This window comes from Oncorhynchus kisutch, linkage group LG16 (genome assembly GCF_002021735.2).
Source record: "Oncorhynchus kisutch isolate 150728-3 linkage group LG16, Okis_V2, whole genome shotgun sequence".
NCBI classification, from domain to species: Eukaryota; Metazoa; Chordata; class Actinopteri; order Salmoniformes; family Salmonidae; genus Oncorhynchus; species Oncorhynchus kisutch.
This window is the reverse complement of record NC_034189.2, coordinates 39,515,741-39,528,947: the sequence shown is the minus strand read 5'-3', so window position 1 is coordinate 39,528,947 and position 13,207 is coordinate 39,515,741. Positions and strand designations below refer to the sequence as shown.

Here is a 13,207-nt window from a genome sequence, read left to right as displayed (position 1 = left end):
TAGGTTCTCTGCCATGGAACATTTTAGCTGTCTAGCTGTAAAAAATACATCATAACAAAAAAAAATCTAAATGTTGTTCTTTTATCGCAGGACATAATAATAATAGAATATCAAATATTTTTAAGAATCTGACAACATAGAAAATACAATTTTCCTTCTTTCTGTATCAGACATATATTATATCATGAATGAGAATAACAACCACCATAAAAAATAAAGTTTAATAATGTTTATGTGCTGTATAACAAATAAAATATATTAGTGTTTAAAAAAAAACAGGTGCATATCTACTGTGTAGGCAAGCCTGGACTAACTCGGTGACTATAAACAGTGATAAGAACATGAATCAATGTACTATCAACATCTTGACTGTCTATCACACTGCTGGACATGCGTTGGTCTGTGAACATTACATGACACTGATTAAACCAAACCAGTACAGAAGACAGGGGACGTCACCTAGCACAGAACAACAGAACAGACAGTGGGCCCAGAAAGTATGTACTTAGTACTTAAACAGCACTTACAAAAAGTATTGCATTTGTTGCAGTCTTATTGAGCTAGAGAGACTGTTATTACAAAACTGTTGTGACTGCGGTGACCCCGAAAAAGACCAGACTCTAGAGCAAGACAGATTTACACATTTGGAAACACAACATTAAACAACCATCTGAGAGCTAATTCTAACATATGAACATCTTGAATTATACATTGGTGGTCACAGGTGAAACACTGCTAGGATCTAAGACTACGAGGCTGTGTAACATGAACATCTTATGATACCAGACACTTTCACTTGTTTTCTCTAACAACAGTTATTCGGTTTTTGCTCTACACACATAAACACTGTATAGAGATTGACACCAACACTACACTGACAAAACCCTGCTTTTTGGGATTAGGCAAATATTATTGTAATACTACAGGCTGAATTGGCCCTGTCGGTCCTACAGTGACATATGTATTAAAACACAACTTTCTGGAGTGCAACAATATAACAGATAGTGATAGGGGAAGAAATCGGTACAGTTACATATCGGGATATTCTTTTTTGACAATATATCGCAATATTCTTTTGGCCAATAACGCAATACCATTTTTATGCTTGTTAGCTGTACATGCGCAAAAACTCCAGTATTTTTCCTTCTATATAGCTTGTTATCCATCTTTTAAAATGGTGAGCCAACATCCTTTTGGGACTTTTATTCACATGACTGATCAAAACACCTTTTTTCATGGCTCTCTCGACCCTCTGCAGCAGACATGGTGAGCAATGTGTTTGGAACTTTGAATTGCAATAGAATTACAGTATCAAATCACAATACATATCGAATCGCCACCTAGGTATCGTGATATCGTATCATGAGGTCCCTGGCAATTCCCAGCCCTAATAACAGACCAGGGGCCCTACTCAATAAAATGGGTAACTCAATTAATGTTGTGTTGAGGTTCAAATGTGCGTTCTTACAGTACAGGATCATGTGATTGACAGACTTATCAAGGAAACTCGATTTGATTGACATACTGTACTGTGGGCCCTCAAAGTAACAAAACGCCAGGGCTGATCTTTGTTCCCAGTCCGTCCCTGGGCCAACCTATCCCGTAACACTGATCTGAACTCTAACTGGAGTTCTATACACAAAATATTCTGCAGCCTCAAGATTAATTTACAGTACCACTCATAAATACATACATTACATACATTAACAGGAAGCAAAACTATAATTTCTCCTCTACAGATAGCTCTCTCTTTTCACCTCTGGTTAAAACAGAATCCTACTGTATTCTTTACAGTACATCAGTCACCCACCGATCGAACACGACAAGCCAAAAATAGCTTTGGGGGTAAAAAGAATACCATTTTTTTTCATATAGCCTAATCCACCATCCTGACCGCTGCGCTCTTGTTTCACTTAACTTCATTCAAATTCATGTAGCGAAACAGAATGTAAGCTCAGGAGATCAGGATGGTGGTACAAGGCTACTATCCCTACCCATCATTCTTAAATAACATCATGTACATCAATCAATAAATACATAAAGACCTATACAGCATGACAGTTATCCTGTGAAAGGACATCCCCCGTTCAGTTCTCCCCGTGACTGAATCTATGCTCTAGTCTTGACGCTTTGGCAAAAAACCTTAGGACAAAATTAAAGAAAATAAATGTTTTTTTTGAGGCAACGTTGGTTTGTTAAGGCTCTACTGTGGCTCTACTGTGGCTGTGCTTGCTTTAGTATCCATTGATTTGACTGAGATAGACGCTTACTTTAAAAAGTGACTGAAGACTAAAACCGGATGGGGAAACAGACGAAGGATGGGAGGCACTATGTGGAATCCTCTGGTTCTGATTTAATGGTCTTCCTGTCAGTGCGGTTGGCCGCTTGATGCGAGGATCCATTTTCTAAAAGAAAATATCATCAGAATAAAACATGCAATGCGTTTTCTGATCATATTCCTTTTCACTGTAGCTTGAATGCAGGCAGGTGTGTTCATGCAACAGACCATTACTAACGCTCACTGTTTGTAGTGTGTATGTATATTAATACATACGCGACTCAAGAGTGAACGTAAATTTGCCTGAGTGGTGCTGTACCTGTTGCTGGTGCTTTGGCCTCATCTGTGTTATGGTTGTTATGGTAACGTTTGAGCTCATTGGCTAGCTGCTTCCCCAGGGGAAGCTCCCCCTCCGCCACACTCTTACTTGCCACCCGCAAGTTCATTGGTCGCTCGTCTGAAAATACACATAAATACACAGACAAACATCAGGGCATGGATAAACCATTGAGATGCACGCTGCCATACTACACAATCAATTCCAATGGCACTGCTGTTACAGTATCATCCAAGAAGCTGCTTAGTTGATCTAAAAAAATTACATGAACATTCTGTCTCTCAAAATCTTTGCTGTGGGCCTGAGTATATACGCCACTCGGTGCCAAAAAAAAGATTTTATACTTTTCTTCTCATTCAACTTGAATAAAGGTGCTTTTAATAGCTTATGAAGGAGAGAGAGAGAAAGAGAGAGAGACAGAGAGAGAGACAGAGAGAGACAGAGAGAGAAAGAGAGAGAAAGAGAGAGAAAGAGAGAGAGAGAAAGAGAGAGAGAGAAAGAGAGAGAGAGAGAAAGAGAGAGAGAGAGAGAGAGAGAGAAAGAGAGAGAGAGAAAGAGAGAGACGCCCCTGGGCAGCAACATGGCGGGGGAAGTAAACAGTCGTGGGAGAGTTAATGACAGGTGCAGAGAGAGGATAATTATGGGTAACATGAATATAATGAGCTGTCAGGAGTATGGGCCGTGCGAGAGAGAAAAGGATGAAGGCGGGATGAGCCCCCGAGGATTGGCTAACGGCTTAACACAGCTATGAGTCCGCCTGACATTGACATGTGTGAGAAAAAAAAACAGATACAAAATGATTCCCTGACTTACAAAATAAGATTTGAAGGCTGGAAATGGTGATTCACAGAGCTGTGAATTTGGTGCACGAGAACGGCACTCATGTACGAGCGCACTCCAAAGAGAGACGCAGAAGACGGACAGTACCGTTACCTTGGTGCTCTGTGCTTTTGTCTACCGACGTGCCGTTGGTGCCTGGAGCCTCGCTGTGGTACTTCAAAGCCCCTGCAGGTATCCTCCAGTCCAGAGCGTGTAACCTCTCCTGTACCGCGGCATCATGGAGAATCTCCATCTGTCTGGCTAACAGACGGTCCAACTGCACCTGTTAAAACACAATACATTTACAGTTCGTTAGCAACTGCTCCTACTCTTGTCAAAAAACATGGCTTCAGAAATGACAGTGTCAAATAAACGTGTCTTCTGTAATGTTTACTTTATTTAAAACAGAAATAAATATAACCCCCTTTTCTCCCCAATGGAAGCCAGCTGCACCAATGTGTCGGAGGAAACACCGTTCACCTGACGGCCGAGGTCAGCCTGCAGGCGCCCGGGCCACCGCAAGGAGTCGCTAGAGCGCGATGAGCCAAGTAAAGCCCTCCCCTAACCCGGACGACGCTGGGCCAATTGTGCGCCGCCCTATGGGACTCCCGATCACGGCCTGTTGTGATACAGCCCGGGATCGAACCCAGGTCTGTAATGACACCTCAAGCACTGTGATGCAGTGCCTTAGATGGCTGCACCAATCGGGAGGCCCATGTTCACATTTTATAATCCACTTTTCAGGCATGTTACCTGAAGGTTTCTCCCAACTATCTCCTCTCCTTTGGACTTGGCGCAGGCTAGCTGTTCCCTCAGTATGCCCTGTCTCATGTGGATGGCCTGCAGAGCCTCCTGGATGTCAAAGAGGTTCTCTTCTGTTTTTATTCTTTTAGGAGACGGCTCATCTCTGTCGCCGCAGCGAGACCTAGTGTGGAGAAAAAAAAATATTCAGTTTGTATGCGGGAAACATTGAAAGATATGGAAAGCTTAGTTTGAACATAACATTAATCATAACTTGCGATCATTTACATACATTTTACAGACACATTTTTAAGTCAACACATTACAGTAATTAGTTACATAGTAATAACCACGAGGAGAAAATGTATTTAGCAAGTAAATAAGTCACCCATGCTTCCCAACTTCCCTTAGCATCGTTAACTCTAACAAGCAAGGTTGCGTGAGGTGCAGTGGAGGAGAGTGGCCCTTACTTGCTGGTCCTGTAGGTGTATTTGTAGGTGACCTCTCTGGAGATCTGCCTGGCCAGACCAAACAGCTCGTCTCTACGGGTCAGTAGCACCACGTCTCTCATACACAGCTGGGCTGCTGCTTCGTTCACTGTCAGCTGAAAGACAGAACACAGGCGATAATAAGTCATGTTGTCAACTACAACCGCTGATACACAACTCTGTCAGTGAACTCTTCCGTTGTAACTTCTACTACTGCCGACCTACTTTTAGACGGCTGAAGCAAAGCATTTTATACTTTTTGTACCTTTTGTGGTTTTTCTACCCTTTTGTTTTGCGGAACTGAGGTTCGTCACTTTATATTGCCCCACCACTGAGCAGACTAGCCTAGTACTGCAAAAAAGGATCCCATCTCTTATCCCTACCTCATGAAGCGTCAGTTGTTTGCCGTCCCTCCTCTTCGAGTCAAAGCGTCCGTAGATGGCGCTATACTTCCTGACCTCCTCCTCTCTCCTTGGATCATCATCACTCATATCAAAGATGTGGCTAATCATCTTGGCAAGTTTCTTATTGGTCTTCAGCTGCTCTTTGACCTCCGCGGGGTCGCTCTTGGCCAGGGCCGGGGTCATCCGGTCCACACACTCCAGGACAGACTGCAAAGCTGCAGCGTCAAGTGCCTCCAGGCCCTCGCGGGGGGACGACGGAGACCCCCGGTCGGACGGAGAGAGGCTCTGTTCGCTGTCGTTGCTGTGACCCGACCAGAAGCGCCCCTCGCTGCCGCTCTGCAGCGGAGACCCCCCTGACACTCTGTCCCTGGCCACATCCAGCTTTCCTGGATCCAGACATGTCGCAGCCATGATTTTGGGCACTTTGACATGGGTCTCGCCACGGGCGCTGTTGTTACCCCCTCGCTCCGCGCCGACTGGCGTGGGTGACCCCTCGGGTAACTTATAGACTGGTATACTACACACCGGTACAGATGTCAGGGGCTGATTAAACAACGTTGGATTGGTGACCCAGTCTCGCAGGGATTTCTGGAGCCTCCGGACGTGCAGGGGCTTGCTAGCCATGCCCACCAGAGCCATAATCTCTAGGAACTCCTCCTCCCCGGCCTCACAGAGCTGCTGCACGTCATCTCCTCCCTGCTGGATGAAGGCCTCGTAGTAGTACAGCAGGTTGGCCCTCTGGAGGATTCGGTAGAGCTGCAGCTCCCCCAGAGTTCTGGGCAACGCCGCCGCCATGCCTGGGAGAGAGAACACAAGACGGGATGGGCAAGAGGTTCTGCCTGATAAGAGAGTGTTGGTGTATGTGTGTGTGTTTTGGGGAGTGGGGGGTGTGTGTGTCTCTGTGTTTGTGTTTGTGTGCGACTGACTGGCTGGCTGGCTGGCTGACTGACAGAGAGGAAGAGGCACTCCATCCACTCTGTCTGAGTTTCCTTTGTAAGTTCTGCAGTTATTAGGGCTGCAGAAGGAAGAGTGGCGGTTAGCAGTTAGAGTCCTGTTAGTTGCTGATGGGACCACATGCCACATGCGTAGGTGGCCTCTATCTCTCTCACACACATAGGCTCCACTCGCTTTAGCCAAGGGATTGTTAGCTACGCATTTCTTGCAAGTTAGAGGACTATGTCACAAATAATTAGATATTGCTGATTGACCTTCAGTTAGGTGAATAAAATAATTTGATTGTTTATCATCAATGTGATTTCAGAGAGTGTTGGCCAACAACTGCACAAACACCACCTGCTAATTCACTATCCTTCAGTTCAAGACAGGTCTGCACTTGCAGTCCTACAACTACTTGTTGTCAGAACCTCTAGGGAAAAATACCAAAGCAACCTGATAAAACTCAAACCTTCCACAGAACAGAGCAAATCAAGAGGCACACAAGACATCACAGTCACACAGGCGAATCAAGACAATACGAGCATGGAATACTTGCACAAATCAATCGAGCTAAATAGAAAAGAAAAGAAATTCGTTTCGAAAACACACAACGTAAAAAGGTAAATACAAAATGCAGTAACCCAGCACCAGACTAAATGTAACTCAAAACCGGTCTTGCAAGTAAATCCACATCAGGAAGACGAGTAAAAATACACATTGTCATAGCGCAATAACATCTTCCAACTATGTATTTTAATTGCTACATACCTGGTGAACGTTGGACCACGTTCGTTTCCTTTATCTAGTTGTTTCAATGTATCAACTACAGTATAGCCTGAACTGCCATAAACTGTAACTGAATAAACTGGACAAAAATCGATAGATTCAAAAGACGCTCTCTAATTTCCTAATAAGCGCGCTCTCTGGCCTAAAAAGTCCTCGCGTTCTTTGACAACGTTTACCTTCCCTCCTTCGCCTCCTTGAATAGAAATAAGATTGTGTTGAACGTCTCTAGACTAGATGAATGTGAGCTGCCTGCTTGCTACCCTCCTCCTCCTCGGCTATTGCAATTGGGATATTCCGCGGTTGCTACAGTGCTCACTCCCACGCGCCTGCGTGACGCAAATCCTGGCGTGGGCGGACAGGGGCGTGGGAGGCTTCTGCATGGAATACCAAGCACCACATCTCAGCAGTGGCAGAGGCAGGCAGCGCCGGTCAACTGGGACTGTGTGAGTTGAGAGTAGAGTAGACCCTAAAACGCCCTATAGGCTATATGACTGTACAGAAGTGAAACTGTTGACATTTCAGATAGACTAATAAGGATTGTCTCATATCATCAATGAAGTAATTAGGTTATTTGATCATTTCATTTCTTTATTTACATATTTGTTTTACTCCTTCGCTCTTTGGATAAAACACATTAGTATATGCAAATTGATGTTTCTATGCAAACATTTATTTGGAGTTTCTTGCCATGACACTTCAGTGTCTCCTTGTGTTTTACCCATCAGATTACTCTCAGAATCGAGGCAGTAAGTGGGAATATAGGCAGAGAGAGAGAAGGGGGACTTTGTCCTATGTGTGCATGGGAACCACAAACATTTCTCTAAGGACTTACACACACCCACACAAATCTTTGGCTGGCACCAGCCCCTTGTCCTCCCTTTCCAAATATACTCTCAGACTTGTGCATTGCCCATTTCACTTTGGGCGTGGACTGTCTACAATACACATAATCAACTCACAGAGTGAGAAGTTCATTCTGTGTCCTTCACTGTCATGTGAATATAAACTCATATTTTCACATTTTTATCACAAATTATAGAAAGGAGGAAGGCTTGCTCTCTCTAGAGACACAACAGAAAGCTTCCTGCTTACTGTTATATTAACTCAATCTGCTTCTGTATCAATGAGCTATTTCTGGCAAGTAGGCCATGCAGCCACAGCACACAGTACAGCCTTAGGGAGATGATGAGGCTTTGTTTTTATCCTGAAAAATAGATCTAGAATATCTAGAATCTACACACGCTGCTACTGAACAAACTCTCAGCGCACATTTCTTGTACTCATGAGAAAAGAGACTCAGAAGCATGGTACACCTACTAACTACTGTCTATATTTGCAGAGCTACTTTTTTCAGCTGCTAATTCTTTTAATGAAAAATTATAATTATGAGTATCTATTTACAGAGCTAGGCTACTACTTTAGCTGCTAAGGTATTTTTTTTTTAACAAGATGAATTATCAGGATAATTGAGTAGAGGAGTATATACTGTATTTCCCATCCTTGTGAAGCTATGAGACCAGAGAACAGAGAAAAGAACCGACTAGCTACTATTTACAGTAGTTTACTACGTTATATTTTATGAAGAAGATTAATGATGAGGATAGGTAATTTAGTCAGAGTATGTGTCCCAAATGGCACCCTATTCCCTATATAGCGCACTACTTTTGACCAGAACCCTATGGGGAATAGGGGAATAGGTAGCCATTCGGGACATAGACAGAGTATAGGAGCAGCTGTTGTGTGGTTTTAAAGATGTGTTTTCCATACAGCCAGGCAGGGTAACAGGGAACAGGTAAGTTCAGCCCAGATAGTTTCCAGCAGCACACCCACTCTTTTAATCCTGTCTGTGGATGGCCTTGACCTGTCAGAGCCCACGCATGCACACACACACACACACACACACACACACACACACACACACACACACACACACACACACACACACACACACACACACACACACACACACACACACACAGGATTGGGGGCCTTACATCAGAGACCGCAGGGCCACACACACACTCTCCGAATACACCCGGCATTTCTGCCATGCACCCTATTACAGGGCTACATATAGGCTATATATTTTCCATTGAATACGTCCACTTTTAGAGATGAGATAACATATATATTTTCCATTTGCCTCTAATTGTTTCATCGGTACTGTATTTCAGATTTACATACGTGCTCTTTTTAAAAGTGTTCTGTACATTTTCACTACTGTACCACTGTTGTTACAAACACATTTCACCGACACGCACGCGCGTGTGCGCTTGTCAGCCCCTCGCCTTACCCTGTGATAACAACCTCGCACACAACAAAGGAAGCTTCCTGGTCTCAAAATGGTTAAGATGCAGGACATGAATATAACACATAAATTAGAATATGATCCATTCAATATTGACAGACATGAACATGTCTGGATGTGTAAACACACGATTACATTAGAAAAGTGAATAGCTTACTTTCAATATTTTGTTATTAAGTGAAAAAGAACATTTTGTCGGTGAACCCTAAGCAGTGTGTAACCCATTACTTTGTGTGTGTTTCTGTGTTCGATGCCATGAGCATCTTATGTCTTTGTCAACGTGTGTCTGCGAGCTAAGTGTGGGTGGAAGTGTGTATGCGGGCGGCAGAGTGTGCTGTGTGTGTGGGCGGAAGTGTGTGTGTGGGTGTTTTTTGTGTGGGTGGGGATTGTCTGAAAAAAATTATAATAGGTACTACAATCTTAGAAATTATGGGGTAGAATTACTACAAATACCTTCAGGACATTTTTAGATCAATGTTACTATGTTGATTGTGCATCTATAATGTTCATAAATGGAGCAGCTGAAAATGCAGTGAATTTTCCCAGTAAATAGCAATCTGTCTATACAAAACAGATACACCAAACTCGTACCTAATGACGAATACAGAGGCAGGCTAGGAATGATCGACCCACACTCAGGGTCCGTAGTGGGCTTCTCAGAGTCATAATGAAACGAGATTACATTTCTAACCCCCGGGGGATTTACCCATGTGGGTGGGCCTACGATCACGCAGGTTCCAGAGACCCCCCTTACCGCCCACCGCCTAGCCCAGCTAATGTGTGTCAGATTATCTTCCAATGTACTCACTCACTCACTCATCCCCATCACGACTGGGCTGGCTCATAGGGCATCCACTTCTGCCGGTCTTCGGACATCTTCCCCACCGTACACCAGCTCTGATGGTGTTGGAACTCAATCTGCTAACGCAGGGGGGGATATTTCTAACTATCGCCTCATGCAGATGCCAAGTCTAGACTCATGTGCTCTTAAATGACAGTTTTAAATGTAGCATTTATTTCAGGGACATTGTATTGTATCCTCAGTCTATCAAAGATAACCCAGTTCCCTTTATAAAAACGAGTAGAAGTGATGAAACAAACTACACAAACAAGAAAAGGAGTAAAACTAATGTTGGTGTTCACTTTGAAGCGAAAGCCAGACAATTTTGCATGATTATTGCCGTTAAGTTTTTGATCTCAACCCAACAGGCATGAAAAACAACAGCAGACGCTAGGGATTAGGATCCCCCCTACTCACACGCCCACCCGCAAAAACAAGTCCCTGACTCAATCACAAAACCTCAGCAACTTAGTCTGCCTCACATGTACTTTACAGTACTTATCATTTGCACTTAAACCAAAGGGATGGGTCTGTTTCTCACTCTCTTTCTCTGCACTTGATAAGAAAATGACATACTAATTATATAAGTGCAGAAATGTTTTAGGTTAAAGATCAACTGCTTAGACCTCAATGAACCACTACAGTACTTAGGCCTAAACTGATGTGAAGTCATTCGTCTCTTCCACGCTGCTCTTGCTCCTTGTATCCTATGGCTTTGCTGCCCAACAGGGTATTGGTGGGAGTAACCATGGCTCTGAGCTCCCCTGCTGTGCCTCCTGCAGGCCAAGGCTGGGGCTGCTGTGGGCTGTGGGCTGTACTGATCAGCCCACGGAGAGGCTGGCCCTGTGGGCGTTATGTATGGTTGTATTGACGACGGTAGAGACAAAGCCTCGCACTGTGTCACACAGGGCACTTTTTCCTCACTCTGCAGGACATCCTGGGTCATGCTTAGTAGGGCACACAGACACCGTTGCAAAACTGTTTGCAACGGAGAGCAGCGATCTGTGCTCTAATTTGACACATTCAGCTAGTAGGCCTAGACTATCGCTTTCAATCTGTTTTAAAATGTTTTCCACCATCTTAACCCTGGTGACTGTATGAGCGCTCATGTGTAGAACTGCATCAGTTGCGTTGGAAATCAAAAAACAGGCATTTTAAATTTACTAGATGTTGTGAAAAGGTCCTAGGCCTACAATATACACAAAACACATAATACAAATAAACATTTTACTTGCACAGCGCTTTTCGTTAAATAAAATTATCTCAAAACGCATAAAAAGCAAAAGGAAACAAACACCACATTTAAAATTGATGGTAGAGATGGATATTGAATCTCTATTTGGCTTCGGATGAAAGGCTAGGAGTTGAGGCAGTTTGGATTGGAAAGGCAGTGTAGCTTCTGCAGAGGGAGAGGGCATTGATGGTACAGCCAGAGAGAAACCAACACAGTCGGAACATTCCAATAATCAATTCACTGCCTCTCCGCTATAGCACATGTTGTACTATCCTGGAGTGTTTTTAAAAGCTCGCCTAGGCCTACACCATATCACACCTATCATTCCAATGATCAGCATGACTATTGTGTAGCTATTTCATCAGTGCAGCATTATCAGTGTACTGTGTAAATAAAGGGTGCTGCAACATGATGCCCTACTGAACATGGCAGCTGTTTGGTCCTATCACGTCCTAGCATGTTGGAGTGTCCACACCACAGGCATAAATAGGACCATTCCATGACTCAACACTTTCAGCAAAGCCATACTTACCCACAAGGCATTGCAGCGGACTAATGTACAGTGCCTTGTGAAAGTATTCAGCCCCCTTGAACTTTGCGACCTTTTGCCACATTTCAGGCTTCAAACATAAAGATATAAAACTGTATTTATTTGTGAAGAATCAACAACAAGTGGGACACAATCATGAAGTGGAACGACATTTATTGGATATTTAAAACTTTTTTAACAAATCAAAAACTGAAAAATTGGGCGTGCAAAATTATTCAGCCCCTTTACTTTCAGTGCAGCAAACTCTCTCCAGAAGTTCAGTGAGGATCTCTGAATGATCCAATGTTGACCTAAATGACAAATACAATCCACCTGTGTGTAATCAAGTCTCCGTATAAATGAACCTGCACTGTGATAGTCTCAGAGGTCCGTTAAAATCGCAGAGAGCATCATGAAGAACAAGGAACACACCAGGCAGATCCGAGATACTGTTGTGAAGAAGTTTAAAGCCGGATTTGGATACAAAAAGATTTCCCAAGCTTTAAACATCCCAAGGAGCACTGTGCAAGCGATAATATTGAAATGGAAGGAGTATCAGACCGCTGCAAATCTACCAAGACCTGGCCGTCCCTCTAAACTTTCAGCTCATACAAGGAGAAGACTGATCAGAGATGCAGCCAAGAGGCCCATGATCACTCTGGATGAACTGCAGAGATCTACAGCCGAGGTGGGAGACTCTGTCCATAGGACAACAATCAGTCGTATATTGCACAAATCTGGCCTTTATGGAAGAGTGGCAAGAAGAAAGCCATTTCTTAAAGATATCCATAAAAAGTGTTGTTTAAAGTTTGCCACAAGCCACCTGGGAGACACACCAAACATGTGGAAGAAGGTGCTCTGGTCAGATGAAACCAAAATTGAACTTTTTGGCAACAATGCAAAATGTTATGTTTGGCGTAAAAGCAACACAGCTCATCACCTTGAACACACCATCCCCACTGTCAAACATGGTGGTGGCAGCATCATGGTTTGGGCCTGCTTTTCTTCAGCAGGGACAGGGAAGATGGTTCAAATTGATGGGAAGATGGATGGAGCCAAATACAGGACCATTCTGGAAGAACCTGATGGAGTCTGCAAAAGACCTGAGACTGGGACGGAGATTTGTCTTCCAACAAGACAATGATCCAAAACATAAAGCAAAATCTACAATGGAATGGTTCAAAAATAAACATATCCAGGTGTTAGAATGGCCAAGTCAAAGTCCAGACCTGAATCCAATCGAGAATCTGTGGAAAGAACTGAAAACTGCTGTTCACAAATGCTCTCCATCCAACCTCACTGAGCTCGAGCTGTTTTGCAAGGAGGAATGGGAAAAAATGTCGGTCTCTCAATGTGCAAAACTGATAGAGACATACCCCAAGCGACTTACAGCTGTAATCGCAGCAAAAGGTGGCGCTACAAAGTATTAACTTAAGGGGGCTGAATAATTTTGCGCGCCCAATTTTTCAGTTTTTGATTTGTTAAAAAAGTTTGAAATATCCAATA

At 43.6% G+C, this 13,207-nt stretch overlaps 1 protein-coding gene across 1 annotated transcript; it reads right to left on the bottom strand.

Annotated features, from left to right (window-relative positions):
- Nucleotides 1-202: 202 nt before the first annotated feature.
- LOC109906678 (NGFI-A-binding protein 1-like) lies at nt 203-7,187 on the bottom strand. Its single transcript, XM_020504511.2, has 7 exons — nt 6,772-7,187; nt 5,047-5,864; nt 4,646-4,779; nt 4,188-4,359; nt 3,549-3,717; nt 2,598-2,735; nt 203-2,405 (listed from the first exon to the last, which is right to left on the bottom strand). The coding sequence occupies exons 2-7, from the start codon at nt 5,860-5,862 to the stop codon at nt 2,329-2,331; spliced, it is 1,506 nt and encodes a 501-aa protein (XP_020360100.1). The 5' UTR covers nt 5,863-5,864; nt 6,772-7,187; the 3' UTR covers nt 203-2,328.
- Nucleotides 7,188-13,207: the final 6,020 nt, after the last annotated feature.